At 47.3% G+C, this 23,261-nt stretch overlaps 1 protein-coding gene across 1 annotated transcript in view; it reads left to right on the top strand.

The window, feature by feature from the left end:
• Nucleotides 1-11,526, top strand: part of Cfap251 (cilia and flagella associated protein 251) — a 94,899-nt gene extending 83,373 nt beyond the window's left edge. Inside the window, exons 20-22 of the mRNA XM_057764920.1 lie at nucleotides 6,458-6,686; nucleotides 8,363-8,464; nucleotides 10,961-11,526. Of these exons, the coding sequence (XP_057620903.1) occupies nucleotides 6,458-6,686; nucleotides 8,363-8,464; nucleotides 10,961-11,070 (441 nt within the window). The 3' untranslated portion in view covers nucleotides 11,071-11,526. The remainder of the gene's footprint in view (nucleotides 1-6,457; nucleotides 6,687-8,362; nucleotides 8,465-10,960) is intronic.
• Nucleotides 11,527-23,261: the final 11,735 nt, after the last annotated feature.

The following is a 23,261-nucleotide window of genomic DNA, read 5'->3' as shown; positions in this document are numbered from 1 at the left end:
AAGTCAAAAGAGAGGTCAGAACCTTTGAAGTTGGAGTCACAGGCAGTTGTGAGCTTGATCTATAGATTCTAGAAACAGAACAAGACTCTACAAGAGCAGCAAGCACTCTCAACTGAGCCATCTCTCCAGCCTCCTCTTTGCAAATTTTAGAGGATGTCCCTCACAGTCTCCCATAGGAAGCCAGGCCGAGGAAGCAGAGTTGAAAGGTGATCGCTGCACCTTCCCAGGGGAACAGATGCAAACCCCAACAACCAGCTCGGGCACTGCAGCCGCCACCTGCGTTTCTCTGCCGAAAGCCACAGGCCTGGTGTGACTCTTTTCTGCATGAATGCCACCTTTGTGACTCCTCCTCCACGGTCAAGAACAGTGGTTATGCCGGGCAGTGGTGGCACACGCCTTTAATCCCAGCACTCGGGAGGCAGAGGCAGGCGGATCTCTGTGAGTTCGAGGCCAGCCTGGTCTACAAGAGCTAGTTCCGGGACAGGCACCAAAGCTACAGAGAAACCCTGCCTCGAAAAACCAAAAAAAAAAAAAAAAACAGTGGTTCTAAGCACATTACTGAACATGTAGGTACCACATCCCCAACCCCTTGCTCACTGAGCTGGGATCCCCTTGTTAACAAGCCCTCCAGGCCATTTCGGTCAGAGCAGTCTGAGAACTCTTGCCAGGCTTCACCACCTCTGCCACATCTCTGATAGCGTGGCTTTAAGTAGTATGCCTGACTCTGTGCCCCCACACTAATGAAATTGGCATCTCTGGGCACAGGGGATGCCCTCAGAACTAGCAAACTCTCCAGGCTGATGGAATGGCCCACTGCCTCAGGGGATGAGGGACCTCAGGGTGAGAACGTCATAGAAGGCCCAGCTGACGACAGAAGAGCATTCTAGGTGATCCTCCGGGCCTCCCGAATCTCCAGAGTGGCCCTCACACCAGAACATACAGAGGCCACTGAGTGCCCACATCCCTCCCCACAGTTCTCCTGAGCACAAATTTCATTTAGACCTGCGGCAGAACCTGTCTCTGTCACTAACGCCTGCACAGCAGCTCAGGAAGGAACTGTGGGGGTGCCAAGTTGCCAGCACTATCATTGTGTGTGTGCATGGTGTGTGCGTGTGAGGGTCGGGGGACAACTTTCTAGATTCAGTCTCTCTCATCAGGGATTGAACTCAGGCAGCCTGTCTTGTGTGACAAGCCCTTTACCCTCTGAGCCATCTCACTAGCCCAAGCAGAGGCTCTGAGAGAGGAAGCGCAAGTCACCTACGGGGTGGTTTGTGCCACCAGCCAGCGTTGGCTGAGATCTAGGGACTCTCTGGGTATGACTAAAGCAGGCATTTCAATTCCTTTGTCATCACAGTCCCCTACCTTGGAATTGAGTTAAATCATATATTCCACCAGTAATGTATATGTATTATAATTTATATACTTATTACTTATAAATTTGATCATATGTCATTAACGTAGAATTACAACTTATATTGTAATTACATGAATTCTAATTAGTAAGCACATAGAAAATATAATAATCACAGTATAATTACTGTCTGTTCAGTCCCTACCCTGTGTAGACACTTTACTTACATGTTTCAGAACAACCCAGCACAGGCTGGGCATGTAGCTAGGATGGCAGAGTGCTCAGCTAACCTGCAGGAAGGCCTGGATGTGATGCCCTGTGCCACACAAACCAGGCGTGCAGACGCCCGCCTCCGAGGTAGAAGCTCAAGGTCCTGCTCAGCTGCATAGCAAGACTGAGGCCAACTCGGACTGCATGAGACCGTGTCTCAAAAAAAAAAAAAAAAAAAAACCCACAAGAATAAAACCCAGACTAAACAACGCATAAACCGCCCAGTGTGTGTGTTGTGCTTTGCTCTACTCTCTGAAGACAAGAAAGTTGGACATAAGTAACGCACTCAAGATCCCATACACAGAAAGTGGCAGTGTTGGTATTTGGAGATGGATCTGCTCTCTGAAATTGTCACTTAACTTTACTCCCTACCAAGTAAGTAGTGGTGCTGTACGTACATTAACAATATTAAAGTCATTAAAATTTTTTTGCATTTTATCATTTAAAAATGCTTGTGTATATGGGTGTTTTACATGCATGTGTATTTGTATACCTCCTGCATGTCTGGTGCCCACAGAGGCTAGAAAAGGGCATTGGATCCCCTGGCACTGGAGTTATGGTCTGTTGGGAGCCGCCATGTGGGTGGTGGGAATCAAACCCGGGCCCTCTGCAAGAGTAGCCAGTGCTCTTAGCCACTGAGCCATCTCAGCACCAATAGTATTAAAATCATTAAAATTGGAACTGGAAAGGTGGCTCAGAGGCTAAGATCTTACTATAGTGAAGAGTTACTGATCTTGGGGCTGGAGAGATGGCTTAGTGGTTAAGTGCACTGATTCTGGTTCAATTCCCAGCACCCACATGGCAGCTCACAATTGTCTGTAACTCAAGATCCAGGGAATCTGACTTCCTCACAGGCATACAAGCAAAACACCAATGCACAGAAAATAAAAATAAATAATTATTTTTAAAAAATGACCTACTGCTCTTTCAGAGGTCGCAGGCTCAGTTTCCAGCACCCACATGACAGCTCACAGTCATCAGAAACTGCAGTTTCAGGGGGTCTGACATCCCTTCCGGTCCTCACAGTCACCACATGCATAACATAATGCAAGCAACCATTCATGCACATAAACTAACAATAAATAAATCTTCATAATGATTGAAATTAGAGGTTTTCTTCAGATATTACTCATCTTTTGCCTTGTATTATTCATATAGCACAACATGTTAATATGCTCTTTTTAATATGCATAAAATTTCCTATATAATCTGCATATATAATAGTGCGCAGCCATGCCAACTGCAAGCCCGGTAAACGCTAAAGGAAGCAGTGTCCTCACACACAGTGCACACAGTTTCAGTTACAGCTCCTCATAACCAATAATGCTGTTTCCCAAGAGCTCAGGCTGCCAGCATCTAGCAGTTCCGCTTCACACGCCGGGAAAATGGTCGCACCTTTTTCCCTCCAACATTGACACATGGATCTAGGCGGCAACATTCCGCAAGGGAAAGAATGAAAACGGAGGCCCCAGCAGGCAGCAACTGTGCCGGCAACAGCTTGAGAGCAACAGGTTGTAAACGATCTCGTTTTCTTCTAAGTACCCTTACAGTGAAAGTAAATAACCCTGCTTTAGAGACGCGTGCTCCCGCAACAAAGCCGAGTGAGCCAGCAAGGCGGCAGGAGATGGAAAAGTTTCGGTAGTGTTTCCACGAAACCTGGCGGCTCAGGAAAGTAGGGCGTGGAGGAATGAACAGGTGCCCATGATTTTATCCTTTAGTTTCTTGGTGACTTTAAAAGTAATTTAAAAAATTATGAGGCCGGGCGGCAGTGGCGCACACCTTTAATCCCAGCACTCAGGCAGATCTCTGTGAGTTCGAGGCCAGACTGGTCTACAAGAGCTAGTTCCAGGACAGGAACCGAAAAGCTACGGAGAAACCCTGTCTCGAAAAATCAAAAAAAAAAAAAAATTATGAGTAACTGGCTGGAGGCAATTGAATCGCTAGCGAGGTCAGCAAAAATAAAAATTAAGTCAGACCATGGTGGTCCGTGTCTTTAATCTTAGCACTCTGGTGTCAGAGGCAGGTGGATCTCTGAGAGTTTTGGGTCAGTCTGGTCTACCTAGTGAATCCTGAGCAAGTCAGGGCTACTCAGTGAGACCCTGTCTCAAATAGAATAATAAAAAATAAAATTTAAGGCTAAAAACAGCAAAACGTCTGTGGCTGGCAAGATGGCTCAGTGAGTAGAGGTGTTCAGTCACAAGCCCGATGATATAAGTTCAATATCTAAGATCCATATGGTAGAAGCAGGAATTTAGCACCGTAGATCATCACGGTGTGTGTGTGTGTGTGTGTGTGTGTGTGTGTGTATGTACACGTGTGCACGTGTACACAGAGGCCAGGAGAGGGCGCTGGGTCTGGAATGACAGGGTGTGAGCCACCAATTAGAGATGCTGCAATCAAACTCAGGTCCCCTGCAAGAGCAGCAAGCAGTCTTAACCTCCGAGCCTTTTTGCAGGCCTCTTTCCATCCTCTAAATCCGTTTCAGTGAACTGTTTGCCCCTACACTGGAGCCACACCATGCTGGTGGCTGGAGGATGGCAGTGAGTTTTCAAACTGAGCAGCGGGGAGTGTGCATCCTTAAACTTTGGTCTACTTCATCCCTACGATTTTGTCTCTTCTTCTTTTATCTACTATTTTGTTGATTCTTGCAGTATTAATTTCAGAATCAGCTTGTCACTTTTCACAATAACAAAAGAAGCTGGCTGGGGTCTCTGGTGCTGTCAAGGTCTGGGACATGCTAGACAAGTGATCGATTGTCACCTGGAGTGCAGTCACCTGACACCATTGGTTCTTCCAAGTGCCGAGCAAGGGAATCTTTCCCCTAATTTAATGTCAACATGATTTTTATAGTTTTTAGAGCTTAAGCCGTTTTTGTTCAAATTATTCCTAAGTATTTATTGAATTTGATGCTACTAGAAATAAAATCATTGTGCTGGTGAGATGGCTCCACAGATAAATGTCAAACCCACATGGTGTCCTCTCTTCTTCACGTGTGTCCTGTGCCACACATGTACCCATACATTACAACACACACACTCATGCATACATTTAAAAAAGAAATGAAATGAAATTATTTTCTCTTTTTTCTTTCTTTGGTTTTTATTTTTGGAGACAGGGTTTCTCTGTGTAGTCCTAGCTGTCCTGGAACTCGCTCTTGTAGAGCAGGCTGGCCTCAAACTCACAGAGATCCGCCTGCCTCTGCCTCCCCAGTGCTGGGATTAAAGGCGTGCACAACCATGGCCCAGCAGAATTATTTTCTTAATCTTCATTGTGCTCATTGTATAAAAATACAATTGATTTTCATATATTGAACCTTTTATGTTATGTGAGTGTTTTACCTTCGTGTGTATACGGTACCTACTAAGGTCAGAAGAGGGCATCAGAACTGGAGTTACAGATGGTTACAAGCTGCCATGTGGGTCCTCTGCAAGAGCAGTCACTGCTCTTAACTGCTGAGCCATCTCTCCAGCTCTGATTTTTCCCATATTGATACATATTGATATCATACCCTGAAATATCACTGACACTTTTTTTATCAGTTCTAATAGGGTTTAGTGAATTTCTTTCCTTTCTTTTTTTTTTTTTTTTTTTTGAGACAAGGTCTCATTATGTAGCTCTGGCTGACCTGAAACCAGGCTGGCCTTGAATTTAGAGGTCCACCTGCCTCTGTTTCTGCCTCCTCCTGAGTGTTGTAATTAAAGGCATGTGTCACCACAGCTGGCTGTATACCAAATTTAAAAATTAATTTTAAAAAAGAAATTTACTAGGGCATAAGTCACATATTTGAGTTTCTCATTGAAGTACTCATTCAGCCAAGCTTAGTCTTAAATTTTTGTAGATTCTATCTTCATGGTTTGGGAAGTACTCTTTTGTTTATTGAAACAGCATCTCGCTATCTAGCCCTGGCTAGCTTAGAACTTGCAATGTGGGCACAAATTGGTCTGGAACTTACGATAGTATCACTGCTTCCTGACCACAGAGAAACAGGTGTGTACCACCAAGCCTGGGTAGATCCTACCCTTAAAACAAACTGACACATATCTCTCAGGTGAGGAAGTGGTTGATCTACTGTGTGATCCTCAGGGTGGAAAGAGACATAAGTCCCCATGGTATGGACAGTGTGACATCATCAGGGCAGGATGGAGTGCCATAGACGAGGTGGTTTAAAAACAATAGGAATAGGGACTCGAAAGACGGCTCAGGGGCTGAGTGCTCGCCCGCCTCCTCTCCTTGCACCTACACATCAGGTGGTCTCACAACCACCTGGGACTCCAGCTCCAAAGGGCTCCACGCCCTCTTTTGGCCGACACAGGTACCTGAACTCATATGTGTGTACACAGAGCGGTACACATGCATGGTCATAGTTTAAAAAAGTAGGTCTTCAAACAAATTATTAGTTTATTCTATTTTGATGCTAACGATCCAAGGCTGAGAATGTGCTAACACAATAGTTTTATTCTCTGCTAGCTTCTACAGTCAGTACCATTGGTGCCGTATGCTCCCTGGGACAGCTGCCGGGCTGACTCCTTTGGGCTCCTCCTACATTCTGACACATTTTGTGTCCTGACCATGAGGAAACAGGTGTGAGTGAGACCACTCTGTGCTCAGCTCCGAGCCGTGATGGTGCGGCAGTGGACATACTGGATTGGAAGGCACCTACTCCAGCATGACCTCATTTCTAATAAGGTCCCCAAGGTTGGGACTTCAGCATCCTTCAAGGTTGGGACATCACACAGTCCACAGACTCATGCTCCTCTCCAGCTTTCCCGAGTGGCATAGACAAGTATCTTTTGTGTTGACCACAGTCTTTGCTTCGTTTCCTGGTCTCTTCTCTAGATTGAGGACATGTTTAACGAGATCAAGTTCAGCGAGTACGTGGACACAGGGAAGCTGATCGACAAAATCAACCTGCCGGATTTCCTCAAGGTTTATCTTAATCATAGGCCGCCTTACGGTAACACCATGGCCGGCATCCGCGAGAGCTTTAACATACTGGGTTTCACCAATTCCCAAGGGAAAAAGGTCATTCGCAGAGAGGACTTCCTGAACTTGCTCCTCACTAAAGGTAACATGTGGTGGCATCCTCGAGCCTTTCCCAGCAGAGGAGGCCTGGTTAGGGCAGACAGACACATGGGGTCCCCATCTGTCGTGATGAACAGCCGTGGGACAGGGCCACCTTTAGTGTCTTGCATATCTGACAAGTGTGGGTTAATGAGAAGGTCCCTGACCTAGAAATGGGGACCATGTGACTCATAGGCCAGCAAGATGACACAGTGGGTAAAGATGTTTGCCGCAGAGCCCGATGACCTGAGTTCAACTCCCAGAACTCACATGGCGGAAAACATTGTAGTCTGACCTCCAAGCACTGGCCATGGCACATGTCCCCATCTCCACCCACAAAATAAATAAAAATGCAAAAAAAAAAAAAAAAAAAAACCAAACTTAAAGAAAAGTGTGCTTCCCTCTCAACTCTCCAAGACTTGCAGTCTCAGCCTGCTCACCTGTGCTTTTTGTTGTTTTGTAGCCCAGGATAGCCTTGAGTTGTTGTTTTGTAGCCCAGGCTAGCCTCTCCATCCTCCTGCCTCAACCTCCATAGTCCTGGGATTGGAGACATATACCATCACACCCAGTTTGACTTGTAAAATGGGGAGGTATTTGCCAGTTTATCAATCTCCTTGAGCTAGAATGGGTTTGGGATGCCAAACTACACTGCAGTCTATTTCTACCTGCTATGTGAGGGCCATCTTGTACTGTCTTGCACATCTGACAAATGGGACATTTTATCGCAGCCAACCTAGGATGGGTCTGAGCAGAGGAAGTCTGAAATAAGGCAGAGCCCAGCCTTCATTCCTTGCCTCTTCCTACAAGCCCCAGCATCTCCCTGCTCTGCGATGCCATATAAGGGTGTGTTGTAACAGAATAGGACTCTTTCTATCTAAAGAAATGACGGCGTACATCTCTTTAAGCTCTCTGGGCCAGCGAGATGAGTGGGCGGGTAATGTGCTGTCTGCTAAGACTGGGGACCCAAGTTCAGTCTCTAAGACCCAGAGTGGCAGGAGAGAACCGGAACTGTCCTCTGACCTCCAAACACGCACCACGTCTGTATACACAGCATGCGTGCGCGCACACACAAATAAATAAACAAGCCGGGCGGTGGTGGCGCACGCCTTTAATCCCAGCACTTGGGAGGCAGAGGCAGGCGGATCTCTGTGAGTTCGAGACCAGCCTGGTCTACAGAGCTAGTTCCAGGACAGGCTCCAAAACCACAGAGAAACCCTGTCTCGAAAAACCAAAAAAATAAATAAATAAATAAATAAATAAACAAACAAACAAACGTAAAATAAAAAAAGAACTCTAACCAGAGGCGTGGCGCACAACTGAAATCCCAGCACTGAGGAAGCAGAGGCGGGAAGAAGGAAAGGATCGAGGTGTAGCTCATTTGTAGAGTGCTTGCCTAGTGTGCTCAAAGCCTGGGTTGGATCTCCAGTACCACATAAACCAGATCTGGTGGCCCCGATCTGGAATCCCAGCACTTGGGAGGTGAAGGCAAGATCAGGAGTTCAAAGATCACCTTAGCTTTATAGAAAGTTTGAGGCAAGGCCGAGGAGACCCAGGATACAGGAGACCCAAATACAGGAGACCCAGCCTCAAAACGACAAACAAAAGGGTCTCATAGTTCTCGACCCTGATGTGAGATGGAGCCCCAGAGTTAACTAGACTCCGTTGATCCCCCATGCGCAGGCGAGCACATGACAGAGGAGGAGATGCGTGACTGCTTCGCGACGCTGTTTGGCCTGAATCCTGAGGGGTGGAAATCCGAGCCTGCAGCCACCCCCGTCAAAGGTACGTGGCCTTTGTCTGGGCTTGTAGCCACCACTCACTAATTTGTTATAGACTTAAGGGCATTTGTTCCTCCCGACTGGTACAAGCCACTCTTCCTTAAGACCCTGCACACAACAGTCAGTCTGCTGGGAATCCCATGACTAGGCAATGGCAGAGAAGTGAGCCTTGGCTGCATCTGCTGGATGAGAGCTTTCACTCCGCTCTGCTTGTCCTGTGGTGTTTTCCGGTTTTCTGGTCTTGTTTCCTCCCTCCCTCCTTCCCTCCCTTCTTTCCTCCCTTCTTCCTCCCCCCTCAGACAAGGTTTCCCTGTGTGTAGCCCTTGCTGTCCTTGAACTCACTAAGCAGTCTACACTGGCCTGCCCTGCCTCCTGCTGGGATTAAAGGTGTGCGCCACCACCTCCCAGCCCTCTTTCCTTTCTTTATTACACTGGGTTCATCTTTCTGGCTTGGGTGGGACAGAAGCCACTCCTGGGTAGGCCATACAAACTCAACTCCAAGCTACTAGGACTTTAAAGCTCTATTTCTCTTTCTTTGTTTTTTTTTTTTTTTATTTATTACTTTTATTTTATGTGCATTGGTGTCTTGCCTGCATGTGTGTCTGTGTGAGGGTGTCAGATCCCCTGGAGCTGGAACTACAGACAGTTGTGAGAGCTGGGAATTGAACCCAGGTCCTTTGGTGCTCTTAACCACTGAACCATTTCTCCAGCCCATTTCTTTCCTCTCTTTCTCTAGTGTTTGGTTTTCTTTTTCTTTTTCTTTTTTTTTTCTGAGCTAGAGTCTCATTATGTAGCCTTGGTTGGCCTGGAACTCACTATGTAGCCAAAGCTGGCTTCACACTCACAGAGATCCACCTGCTGCCACCCGAGTGCTGTAAAAGGGTGTACAACCATGCCTGGCTTTCTTTTTTTAATTTGTGAGTGGTCTCTTTATGTAGCCTGGGCTAGCCTTGGACTCCAGATCCTCCTGTCTTTGCCTTCTAAGTGCCAGGATTACAGGTGTGCACCATATCTTACTCTAAGTTATTTTTCTTAAACATTTTCTTTTATGTCTTTTTATATTCTCTCTCTGTGTGTGTATTTGTGGGGGGGGGGCGGTGTGTGTACAAACGTGTTTATGTTCTCTCCTTCCACCGTGTAGGTCCTGATGATAGAACCCAGGCCTTCAGACTCAGTGACAAGGAATTTCACCTGCTAAGCCACCTCACCCACCCGTCTAGTTCTTTTTCTTGCATGTGTACTTGTATCTGATGTGCAGGAGTGTGTTCTTGTTTGCACGTGTGTGAATAGTTATGCATGCATATGTGTCTGTTTATGAGTGTGGAGGCCGGAAGTGAACACCATGTGTCTTCCTTGATCATTTTCTACTATATTCATGAAGACAGGGGTTCTCACAACTCAGCTATCCCCCAAATCTCCATCCGTCTGCCTGGTGCTAGCTGTAAGAGGCCTCTCCATCGATGGGCGTCTGCATGGGTTCTGGGAATCTGAGCTCGATCCTCACTTCATGTCGTCTCCCCATCAGCTTCGAGTTCCCCGAGGTCATGCTAGCCTTGGGGTGTGCTTTATGGTAGGGGATTTCCTCACATGCCCAAAGCCCTGGATTCTGCCCCCAGCATCAAATGAATGAAAACTCTTCCTCTTCTCGCTGTACCCCAAGAATGTCCCACCTCTGCTCCTTCTCAGTAGTAGCCACTCCCAGGTGTCCCTGGTGTGACTGTACTCTCAGGAAGAGCCAATTCACACTGCTCTTCCAGGCCCTCTCCGGCTGGCAAAGTCTCTACCCACAAGCCCAGGGTAGTTGGCTGTCAGTCCACAGCCCCTGAGACTACGGACACAGACTCCTGGCCTGTCTCCCCGCCACCACTTCCTTTTACTGTCTAATCAGGTTTGCCAGGACCTTGGTTAACAGGGCTCTCCTCCTCAGTAAACTGGTTCCAAGAGTCAAAAGTGACCCTTAGCTCAAAATACTACCTACTTCTCACACACACACACACCCCTTTTTTTTTCTTTTCAAGGGTTTTATTTTATGGGTATGGGTATTTTGCTTGTGTGTATGACTAATGCCCAGGGAGGCCAAAAGAGAGAGCAGAATTGGAGTTACAGATGGTTTTGAGCCACTGTGTGAATGCTGGGAATCCACCCAGGGTCCTCTGGAAGAGCAGTCAGTGCTGTAAGGTGCCAAGCCACCTTTCCAGCCAGTTTGGCTTAGCGTTATTCCCTTGCGTTTTAGAACTCCCTCTTAGGGCTGGAGAGATGGCTCAGAGGTTAAGAGCATTGCCTGCTCTTCCAAAGGTCCTGAGTTCAATTCCCAGCAACCACATGGTGGGGCTCAACCATCTATAATGAGGTCTGGTGCCCTCTTCTGGCCTGCAGGCATACACACAGACCGAATATTGTATACATAATAAATAAAATATTTAAAAAAAAATAGAACTCCCTCTTGTTAGGAGCTTTATCCCTGAAAAAGGCATTTGGTCTTCTTTTCTTGCCTGTCTAGATTCAGAAATCTGCCTCGAAGAAGAACTTCCAGACGAAATCACCCCAGAAATATTTGCGACTGAAATTCTTGGCTTAACCATTTCCGAGAGTTCTGGACTGCTGAATTAGTGAAGTCCCTGGGAATGCTGGCGGCACAAAGCATTCCGTGTGCTTGCACACGCATGCGTGCCTTTTCCAAGGGGTGTTCCTTTTCTGTACACGCCTGCCCCACCCTAATCTTCAGAGCATTTAGACATTAAAAGCCACTTTCTCTCAGACAATGGAATTCACACAGTTGGACATTGCACTGTCTGTGAAAGAGAAGAGTGGGTGAAGGTGGGAACAGCCTGACTGGGGGAGGGGAGTCTCAGCCAGTAGCAGGCCTTCCTCGTGGCCTGTACGCTGCTTCATGGAAGTCTTAGCCGCTCACGCCCTTCCTTTGGAGCGCTGTCTGTACTGCTGGCCTCTGTGGCTGGGAGGAGGAGTTCTGGTCCTGGGAGTAGCAGACTATTTTCTTTCTCAGCAGAATACTCAAGCAGTTGTGCGTGGCCGTTCCAACGAGCATCACTAGCCATGCTTAACTCTGGTGGCAACTGCCCAAAAAAAAAAAAAAAAAAAAAAAAGCAGAAGCAACGTGAGTCCCACGACTGCACCTGGGCCAAAAGCCCCATAGTCCTGCCCCTTCATGATATAACTGGCAAGCACTGCTTCACCACCTCACCCTCTGCTGGGCTGCAGGGCACTCGATGGGCAAGAACAGGGGCATTAAGGACATCTCTGAGTTTACAGTGATGTTTTGTTTCCTGCATGCTGGCATAATAAGAGAGTGTTATGGCCTGCCCTTCCAGTTTTCCCTCAGTTCAAAGGTCGAGTTCCAGCAAGTGTCGCCTTGTTACCTTCCATCACTGTGTCTGCCTACCCCACCAGGCCCTTCTCCTCAGATGTCAGCATTAAGAGACGTTTCTCTTTGAGAGGAGGTAAACATTTTTAAAATTCTTTATTCTTATTTCATGTGTGCTGGTGTTTTGCCTCCACGTATGTCTGTGTGAGTGTCAGATCCCCTGGCACTGGAGCTACAGACAGGGGTGAGCTGCCTTGTGGGAGCCAGAAACAGAACCCACAGGTAGTGCGTTTAACCACTGAGCCATCTCTCCAGCCCGGAGGGACGATTCTGATCATTTTAGAGTCTTTTTCCTACGGAGCAGGAGAGACCCAGCATCACACTGCGTCTCTGCACATGGACCCAGCCCTCCACAGGAGTGCGGCTGCAAGTTTGTCACACTGAGAGTCTTTGGAATAGTCTGGAATGAGGAACAGAACCATCCACCCCAAACCAGGCTGTGTCATGGCGACCTTGGGGCAGGCCGCAGGAGTCAGCAGGCACCTGATTGTCAGAGCGGAGCCTGTCACCAGGGCTTTGCAACCCGGTTTATGTTTTGTTCTTTTTTTTAAAAAAAAAAAAAAGTCATGGAAAAGAAACACAAGCTTTATGAATCGATTTTGTAACTGCTCAGGGCCTAAGAGATAGATTACCAGGCTAGTTAAAAAGTTCCTGGGGACATTTTAGGGAACAGGAAACTGGCAAATAACTTGTTCTCATAAAAACAAAAACCTGGAATTGAGCACAGCCTGGACACCAGGCAGGACTTTCCTTTATCCAATCTGGCACCTTTAAAATTTGCAGTTCCTGACTACAGATATTGCAATGATTGTCATGAGCAAAATTGTCAGTGCCACTTGAACCCACCAGGGCTGGTGTCACCATCAAAGGCAAGTTGGGATGATCTTGCCATGCTCATCCAGCCATAGAGAAGGAAGGCCAAGGTCCTGGCTATGGACAGTCCTCCAGGAAGGCCAAAATAGTCATGGACAGCAAAGTTAGTCATAGTGCCCCACTCTTCCCATCCCAACATGGTCAGGGGACCCTTATACCTGGGACACTTCCAGCAGGTGACTTAAATGCATTGTCTCTTGGTATATTTGACCAAGGCAGAGTCAGTGAGCAGCTTCAGGACAATTGAGCAAAGGAGAGGACAGGCCAGCATTGTCACCCGACCCCACTGGTCCTGGGGATGGGACACTGCAAAGAGGCTCACAGATCACAGACTATTGAGATCAAAGGACAGAAACTTGAACACCCAAAACCTTACTGGAAATGTTCTTCTGAAAAATGAGGCTTCTGGCTAAGAGGCTGTGTGTTACTGTGAGATTGTGAACTCACAGACCAGTAGTGAGCGGTCCTCCAGAGGCACCTCTCCTCCCCAGCGCCCACCCCTCCTCTCATTCTAGCCACCCATCCCCAGCCAGCTCTGAGAACTGAGATTGGGTCCCTGGTCTGCTTCTGACATCTTATAGCCCTTGTGACACCCGTGAGCCCCTGGGTGGGACTAAGCCCTTAGTTTTGCCCTGGAATAACTCCTGGGGAGGTGGTGAGGATTAAAGAAGACAGAGCATTCCTGGCACAGGGTACCATTCCCAGAATGACAGCAACTATTATTATCACAGGCAGAGACTGTACTGGAGAACTGAGAAGTGACCTGACAAGAACTAACTTCTCCTGGGTCTACGGTCTGAACATCACAATGTACCCACACAGCAGGGGTCTCTCTTGGGTTCAAGCCTGGGTCCCCAGTATTTGTAGACCCAGAAACTTCTGTTTATTGATGGATTTAGGGAGACACTGATGCAGATGAGGATGGCGTCTAACTTCTCACATAGCTGAGGGTGACCTTGAACTGATCCTGCTGCCCGTATGTCATGTGCCACTACTTCTGGGGAGATATGAACAAACATCTCCTCTAGTGTGAATTCTAATTTCTCTTAATAATAGAAACCCGGAGTCAAATATAGGGGTTAATGCGGAAAGATTAGAGAAGCAAGTCAGTCAGTCACTGGAGATTTCTTACCTCTACCAATGCTCAGACCGAAGGGGTGGTCCTGTCTCTACGAATCCCCTGGCTGGTGCTCTCTCTGTGAAACCTTAGACTGCCTCTCAGACTGAATCCTCAGACGGCATCTGAGCTCATCTCCTCCTGCCTTATATTCCTCTCTCTGCCCAGCCATATCACTCCTGTCTCCACCTCCCTAGTGCTGTTGGGATTAAAGGCATGTAGTCCCAAGTGCTAGGATCACCTTTGTGTGAGCTCTGTTTCTCTTTTAGACAGATTCAATCTTGGGTAGCCCAGGGTAGTCTTGAACTCACAGAGATCCGTCTGCCTCTGTCTCCTGAGTACTGGGATTAAAGGTGTGCGCCACCACTGCCTGGCTTCTGTGACTATATTGTGGTTTAGTCCTGCACTCTGATCTTCAGTCAAGCTTGATCTGTTAGATTACAAACAAAATATCACTACAGCCTACTCAACCAAAACAAGGGACCAAAGTCAGGAAAGCACTGAAGTCCAACTTGGTGAACCAATGAGTTTTGTTGGGGTCACTCACAGGGACAGAAATGAGTCAAGGACAGCTGCATCCTCACAGCCCCACAATGGGTGACAGCTCACAAAGGCTGGGAGCCTGGAACCTACTGCACAGCCTGCAGGCAACTTAATAGGCTAGATAGTGTCTCTTCAAGGCATGCAAGTTGGTCTAAACCTCTTCCGGACAGCTCCATTTGTCCCAGCGTTTCACTCAGCAGGCCTTACTATTCATATATGCTTGGGGAGGGAAGGGCCTAGTGACTCTGATCAGTTTCAGGGACTTGCTAAACCCTTTGGGTTGTTTTCTTCCTGAGCATGCAGAGCTCCCCTGCAGGATTGATGGAAAGTTTCACCTCCCTTTGGAACATTCCATGTCTTAGTGAACTTTCCTCCAAGATGGAAGGTTTTACATTGGAGAAAATTACTACAGGACACTTCCAAGTGCTGGGATTACAGTCATGTGCCACCATCCACACCTAGTTCTTATGGTATAGTAGGTCCTTCTGTTCATGTATGCTTTCATTGGCTAATGAATAAAGAAACTGCTTTGGGCCAGATAGGGCAGAACTTAGGTAGGCGGAGTGGACGGAACTGAATGCTGGGAAGAAGAGCAGAGTGAGAGACGCCATAGATCTCCTGCCTGAGATGAACACTGGTTAGAATCTTGCCAGTAAGCCACGGTCATGTGGCGATACACAGATTAATAGAAATGGATTAAATTAAGATGTAAGAATTAGCCAATAAGAAACTAAAGCTAGGGGCTGGAGAGATGGCTCAGCAGTTAAGAGCATTGCCTGCTCTTCCAAAGGTCCTGAGTTCAATTCCCAGAAACCACATGGTGGCTCACAACCATCTGTAATGGGGTCTGGAACCCTCTTCTGGCCTGCAGGCATACATGTAGACAGAATATTGTATGCATAATAAATAATTTTTAAAAAAAGAAACTAGAACTAATGGGCCAAGTAGTAATTTAATAAATACAGTTTCTGTGTGGTTATTTTGAGTGCAAGCTAGCCGGGCAGCTGGGATGGAAAAAAGGGTCACCCTCCTTGTGCAACATTCTTCTTTGGATTTGAAGTGAATGCCACCTCCTCCCAACCCTCCACATCAGGGCTGGCAAATTCTTCAACTGGACTTCAAGGCCAGTGGTGTCTATCTCAGTTCGGCAGAACTTACGGTGCAGGGCAAACACCAACATAGACAATGTAGTAAAGAGTGGCCATGCCAGTGAGGCAACATAGCTTTAGTGACGTCACCAGAAATCTGGGCTCCATAACTCCTACGTGTGACATCATTTTTTTCTTTTTTGGATTTTCGAGACAGGGTTTCTCTGTAGCTTTTGGTTCCTGTCCTGGAACTAGCTCTGTAGACCAGGCTGGCCTCAAACTCAGAGATCCGTCTGCCTCTGCCTCCCGAGTGCTGGGATTAAAGGCACGCGCCACCACCGCTCGGCCATCATTTTTTTCTTAATGTTTTTCACCATTCTGAAAATGAAAAGAAATATTTCTTAGCTTGCAGACTGAACAAAGCAGAAGTAGCCTTGGTTTGTCCCCAGACTGTAGTCTTCTGACTTTGTTTTGCCTCACAGGCCAAGTCCCCCACCCTAGCAGATTATCACAACTGTACTGAATCCTATACAAAGTACTGACTCTGCCTGGCATGGTGGTACAAGCCTATAATTGTAGCACTTAGGAGGTGGAGGCAGGTGGAGGAGTCCAAGGTCATCCTTGGCTCTGTAGGGAGTTTAAGGCTAACCTAGGCTACACAAGACCCTGTCTTCAAAATAGTAATGATGACGATGATAACAAAAGTAACAGCAACACTTGCCCACATCCTTCAAAAGATGTTAAGGTTGTGACAAACAAGGACTAAGACACAAAGGCCAGATGTGGTATGGTCCCTGGATCTGTCCGCTGACATTCCGTGGCTGCCACTAATCTTCCATGGTCCTCTCTGTAAGACACTCATGTCGGGGAAGCTCGTGAAGGGTCTGTGGGGACCCTCTGTTCTGCCTTCCAATGCCCCTAAATCTAAAATGATTTAAAAATGGGTGGGGGCAGTGCTTTATTTTTGCTGTGTTACGAACTAAAGACAGGGTCTTGTTCATGCTAAGCAAGTGCCTTGCCACTGAGTCACACCCCCAGACTCAACAAAAGCTGCCTTTTAGAAGCTGGGGTCTACATCCTTGCCTGCCTTTGCTACTTTGCCCTGTGTCTTTCTCCAGTGAACGTTCCTGAGACACTGGTCCCCACCACACCATACACCCTGGCTCTCTGACTATCCTGACCCACCCTACGCAGGCTCTAATATCCTGAACTATAGCTCCGGGAGTCACAGATGCTTTCGGTGTGAGCATGCTCTCTAAGGGTTTGGCCAGTAGGTCCCAGCAGGCAGACATTTCACAACTGACGCAATAGACAGGGGGCCTTGGGAACCAGTATCAAGTTGCCTCCCTATGTTCATGTTATTTAACTGCCCTCTGCTATCTCTGCTTCCAGGAACACGAGGAAGAAAGAAGGGGACGGGGAATTGGCATTACACCTGTGGTAATTACACACAGGGGTGCACACCTGTCACCCCAGCAGTCAGGAGGCAGAGTGCACCACATGTAAGAAACAGCCTTCATAGTAAGAGGGGGACATCAGGTTTGCCTAGAAATGGAGGTACGGACGGTTGTGAGCCACCATTAGGTGCTGGGAGCTGAACTCCATCCAGTTCCCTGAATGAGCAGCCAGTACTCTCAACTGCTGAGCCATCTCTCCAGCCCAAACCTTTTGTGCATGCTAGGCAGGCTCCTTACAGCAGAACTGTACCACCAGCCCTTCGTGTCTTCATTCACAAGCCAAGAACAAAGAACTTCAGTTGTTTACCCAATCCTGGTTCCACATTTACTACACGCTAGAGACTACGTCCAGAGTTAGCTGTCCCCTGTGACGTGCCTGTCCTCCGTGAATAAGACAGGGGTGGCTCTTACACCCTAGGAGCATGTGTTAAACAAACAGTCCCACTGTGCTGGGAGGCAGGAGAGAAGGCCTGGGCCCAGGAGACTGACATCGGAGACGACTGTGATCTGAAGAAACAGCCAGGGTGAACCATGGAAAAAGGGTAGACAGTCAGAGTAGACAGTGTGTCCCAAAGCTGGGAGCTTGGGAAGGGTGTGTGTGAATGTACCCCCTGGGGTGCTGTGGGCATGGTGGTCTCTGAGTTCCTTCCTTGGCGCCTTGTCCTTCCACATGGGAGTCTTCCTCCTGAACAAGAATGATTTAATACACAGAAAGGGGCAGAGAAAACAGAGACCACCAAAGGATAGAATGGAAGCTCACTTGCTCGCTCACTCTCTTTCACCCCTCTCTCTCAATTTTATTGCATTTATTTTCTTATTTTCTGAGAAGAAAGACACATGCATGTTAAGGTATACATGTGGATGTCAGAGGACAGCTTGCAGATCCACATGGGTTTGGGGGATCAAAATCAGGTCATCAGGTTTGGCAGTGAATACCTTTTACCACTTTTAGATCCCATTCTTATTTTTTCACAACCAAAGAGCCTTCATATGGGACAAGATGTTACTCTGAGACTCTATATACATATATAGACTATATGTGTATATATACGTCTATATACGTATGCATGTGTATGTATGTATGTGTATATATATATATGTATATCAAGTAGTGCCAACTCTGAAGCTGATATGTTCCTTCTTGAAACTAAACTGAGGTCCAAACTCGAAGAGTATTTCACTCCACAGGTCTTGAGTCCTTAGGGTTACCTATTCATCCTTTCGAGATTTCCAGGAATACCAACATTAAAGGTGGTGATGGGGATTGAACCTAGGGCCTTGAACCTAGGGTCTAGCACACGCTAGACCACTGAGCCACATCCATAGCAGAAAACTTTTTTATTATTCTTTTTTGTTTGTTCTGTGATATTCACCATGCTGGGGACAGTACCAGGGCAGTTGCTCCTCTCAGATGCCCAGGCTAACAAAGGCCCAGTGTCAGCCATGCGTGCTACTTTGTGCTACATTGTGTCAGCAAACCTGGTCCTTGCCTTAAGAAGGTTACATTACAGAGAAACATGCCTGGGAGAGACCTGGGGTCAGGGCAGAGACAGTGCAAAGGAGGAAGGAATCAGAGGGGAAGGAGAGATTATACAAATGAAGTAAAATATCCCAAGTGGTGAGCTGAAGGATCTCGGGTACCAGGGATGGGGTAGGGGCAGAAGATCTGTCCAGACAAGGCAGTGGGTTACATCCAGGTCTGCAGTACTAAATCAAGAAGGCTAAGCTGGATGGTGGTGGTCACACCTTTTATCCCAGCACTCAGGAGGCAGAGGCAGTCGGATCTGAGTTCAAAGTCAGTGTGATCTACAGAGTGAGTTCGAGGACAGCCAGGGCTACACAGAGAAACACTGTCTTGAAAAACAAAAACAAGCCGGGCGGTGGTGGCGCACGCCTTTAATCCCAGCACTTGGGAGGCAGAGGCAGGTGGATCTCTGTGAGTTCGAGACCAGCCTGGTCTACAAGAGCTAGTTCCAGGACAGGCTCCAAAACCACAGAGAAACCCTGTCTCGAAAAACCAAAAAAAAAAACAAACACAAAAACAAAACAAAACACAAAACCAAACAAACAAAAAGGCTAGGTTGGATTAAAATGGAAGGGAGAGGAGGATCAAATTTGTGTCTTGGAGGTGGAGGGATAAATGGGAAAGGGGACAGTGAAGAATCTGTCCAGTAGTTCAGAAAAGTGTTGGAAACAGTACTCAGAAAGAATACTTAATACTTAATAAGGCTTAATAAGATGAAGGGGCAGCTGAGTGTGTATTGATTACGGCCTCTGATTAATGGTAGTAGAAGGGGGCTCTGGTTAGCTTGAACAGAAAGGGGCTTTATTGGAAGAGAATCTGCGGAGAGGCAAGCTCTGCAAATGGACAGGACCGCCACTGTGCACATCACCTTCCAGTCCCCCCAGGCTCTCCAAAGGCCTCCCATGTGCCTTTCTCCTTGGTCTGTATGTATCTGCTAAAGTGAAAATCAAAAGCCCAGTGTAGGCTGGCAAGATGGCTCAGCGGGTAAAGGTGCTTGCTGACAAGGCTGACGGCCCTATGACCATCAAGTCGGGGCCCTGTGATCCATTTGGAGAAGAACTGCTCCTTGAACACTATCTTCTGACCTCCACACACGCGCCATGACACAAACACACACACACAAAGGGAGATGGGGAGAGAGGGGAGAATGTTTAAACAACAATGAACAGCACTGGGCATGACGGTGCCTGCCTACAATCCTGACACAGGAGAGAGGCAGCAGAATGACCTCGAGTCTGAGGCCAGCCAGGGCTACATAGCAAGACCCTGTCTCCAAAACAAGTAAATAAATCAAGACAAATCAAAATCACAGTGTAATACCATGTCATGAACCAAGTTGGCTACATAAAAAAGTGCCAATAGCCGGGCGGTGGTGGCGCACGCCTTTAATCCCAGCACTCGGGAGGCAGAGGCAGGCGGATCTCTGTGAGTTCAAGGCCAGCCTGGTCTACAAGAGCTAGTTCCAGGACAGGCTCCAAAACCACAGAGAAACCCTGTCTCGAAAAACAAAAAAAAAAACAAAAAAAAAAAAAAAAAGGAAAAAGTGCCAATACCGAGTGTTGTTGAGGAGCTGACAAAGATGGACTCCACACATGGAATATAAGCAGGTCCTGCTTTGGAAAGTGGTTTGGAGTCCCTAAAAATATGCTACAACGTGGATGAGCCTTGAGCACATGCTAACTGAAATCACACACACAGGCGGCACACACTACTTTTGTGAGAAATACATGCAACAGTTTGAATCTGGACTGTGCCCCATAGGCCACGTATTAAAGGTTTGCTCTCCAGCCTTTAGGAGCCAGGCTGAGTGGAAGTTACTGGGGTTTGCTCTTAAAGGGTCTACAGGATTCTTCCTCTCCTCTCTTCTCCCCACTTCCCTGCCCTCCCCTCTCCTCTTCCTATCTCCCTACCTCCTCTGCATCCTGGCTGCCATGAGCAGCTCTGCTCCACACCTCTTCCCTGCATCTATCTTGCCACACGGCTGAGCCACTGCCCCAACCATGCAGTGCAGCTTTGGAACCTGTGAGCCCAAATAAACACCCTGTTTTGAAGCTATATACCACCTGGGTGCAGTGGTGCATGCTTCTAATCCCAGCAGGAGGCAGAGGCAAGCAGATCTCCGTGAATTTGAGGCCAGCCTGGGCTACAAGAGTGAATTCCAGCCCAGCTACATAGTGAAACCCTGTCTCAAAAATAGATAGATAGATAGATAGATAGATAGATAGATAGATAGATAGAAAGAATTATCTTTTATTGAGACCAGCCTGGGCTACAGAGTAAGACCCTGTCTCAAAAATAAATAAATAGATAAAATGAAATATATTTTCAAGAATTTTGTCAGAGTAGTGGAAAACTTTTTTAAAAATATTAATTTTATTTTTTGAGACAGGGTCTTACTCTATAGCCCAAGTTGGCCCTGAACTAAGAGAGATCTGCCTGCCTCTACCCCCTAAGTATTGGAATTAAAGGCGTGCACCACCATGTCCAGCTAGAGCAGCAGAAAACTTAATAATACAAGCTAGGTGTGGTGGCTTGTATAATTACAGCACGGAGTCACATAAGGATCAGGCCAGCTTGGGCTATGGAATGAGACCCTGCATCTGGGGTGGGGATGGGGGAATCAACTCACGAACAAGGCTGGGAGCCATGACCGGGACTGAGATTTCCAGCTGCAGGAAAATGGGCCCTGTCTCCAAACTCGAGAGCTCCCACCCAGAACTGGGGAGGATGTCCAGATGCAAGAGAGCCACGCGAGAGAGACTCCAGGAGGAATTTGGGCGGTTTTGTAGATTCATGACTTTAGAACTTGTTGATCTTAGTATAGCTGAGTGGGAGAGCACTTGCCTAGTGTGGGAGAAACCCCTGGGTTCAGCCCATAGTCCTGTGAAACAATACAAAAACTGAAACTGTTTTCTTTTGAGATAGATCTCACCATGTAGACTAGGCTGGTCTCAGACTCATAGAGATCCTTGCTTCTGCCTCTTGAGTACAGGGATTCAAGGTGTGCACCACCATGCCTGGCGGCACGGACTGTTTGTGGAAAGGTTCCAACTTTACTCCAAGTCACGAGGTCACATAGCCAAACTGCCTGAGTTTAGCACTTCCGTGTTAGAGGAGGATGCGGATATTCTCTCACCTTGAACACATTCATCTTCCTTTCTTCCCACCTCCCACCTTTGACAGGATGTCATGTAGCCCAGGCTAGCCTCTAACACATTCTATAGTCAAAGATGACTTTGAACTTCTGACCCTTCTACCTCCACCCCAAATGCTAGGATTACAGGCCTGCACAGGCAGGCCCAGCTTTGTTGTGGGATATTACTTTAATTATGTAAAGATTGTTACATTGTTAACGATGTAAGGATGTGCTGCTTTGCCTGCCTAAGGCACCTGATTGGCCTAATAAAAAAGCTGAATGGCCAATAGCTGGGCAGTAGAGGGACAGGTGGGACTGGAGAGCAGAGAAAATAAGTGGGAGGCTCAAGAAGAGAACTAGAGGAGGGAACAAGGAGAGAGGTCAATGCCCAGGGCCAGGCAGCTGCCAGACAGACAGACACTGAGTAGGTATTACAGACAGACAGACAGACAGACACTGAGTAGGTATTACAGAATGAAAGAAAGGTAAAAAGCCCCGAGGCAAAATGTAGATGAAGAGAAACTGGTTAAATTAAGTTATAAGAGCTAGGGGGACAAGCACAGGATAAGGCTGAGCATTCACAGCTAATGATAAGTCTCCGTGTCATGATTTGGGGGCTGGCTGGTGGCCCAAAAGAAAGCTCGCTACACAGCTACCGTGTTTGCTTTCTGTTAAAGAAGAGATTGTCTCCACTGGGTCGGCTTCATAAGCAGTCTGTCCTTTCTGTTCCTGTTTCACAGGAAGGGGCACTAATGCATTACGTGGCTGGAACTTTCTCCCCAGCACACATACGCGTTTCTGGGTCTGGCTAATGTCCTGCTCCTCAAACCACGGAACACCTCTGTCTGTGGACACTGCACTGGTGAGTCGCTAAACTGCAGGAACACAGAGGCAAGGCCTGCAGTTCCCTCCCAATTACACATCTCTGTTCCAGAGATGGAAACCTCCTCCACCCCACAGTGGTGAACCAGCCTCCACCCTGGAGGTATGACTAAAAGCAGGCATGGAGAGTTGAATTTAGCAACCTAGGAAAGAGGAAAGAGTTTGACTTGTCTCCTGGGTGGGGCTTCATGATGCCAGTGATCTTAGGGGTCCCATCTTTAGCAAATGCTTTCTGGTACACACAAGCACTTAAACAAAATAAAACTGTTTCATCCTCATAAAAACCCCGTGAGGTGAGAAGTGTTACTTTATCTTCATTTTAAAGACAAAGCACAGAGTTGGGAAGATATTTGACACTAGTGGTGACAAACTTCCATTATCCCGAGATCATCTTGTATTCTTAACCTGTCTGGGAGGCATCGGGCAGTGGTGGCGCACACCTTTAATCCCAGCACTCAGGAGGCAAAGGCAGGTAGGTTCAAGGCCAGCCTGGTTTACGGTGTGAGTTCCAGGACAGCTTCCAAAGCTACAGAGAAACCCAGTCTCAAAAAACCCGAAACCCAAAACAAACAAAAAATCAAACCTGTCTGAGAGGCTAATGTTTATGGAGACCTTGACTCGTGGTTTCTAGTCTATAGTTAGCCTGACCTTCCTACTCCAAGCTTCCAAAGAACCAAGAAGAGGACCCGGGAAAGGTGGCATTTGTCATCCCAATACTCTGTAGACTAAGACAGGAAGATCAAAAGTTTTGGAGCCCAACCTGAGCTCTGTAGTGAGTCCCTGTTTCTAAAAATAAAA

The sequence above is a fragment of the Chionomys nivalis genome, chromosome 3 (assembly GCF_950005125.1).
Source record: "Chionomys nivalis chromosome 3, mChiNiv1.1, whole genome shotgun sequence".
NCBI lineage: Eukaryota > Metazoa > Chordata > Mammalia > Rodentia > Cricetidae > Chionomys > Chionomys nivalis.
Note: the sequence above shows the minus strand (reverse complement) of the source record. Positions and strands in the feature narration are given on the sequence as shown.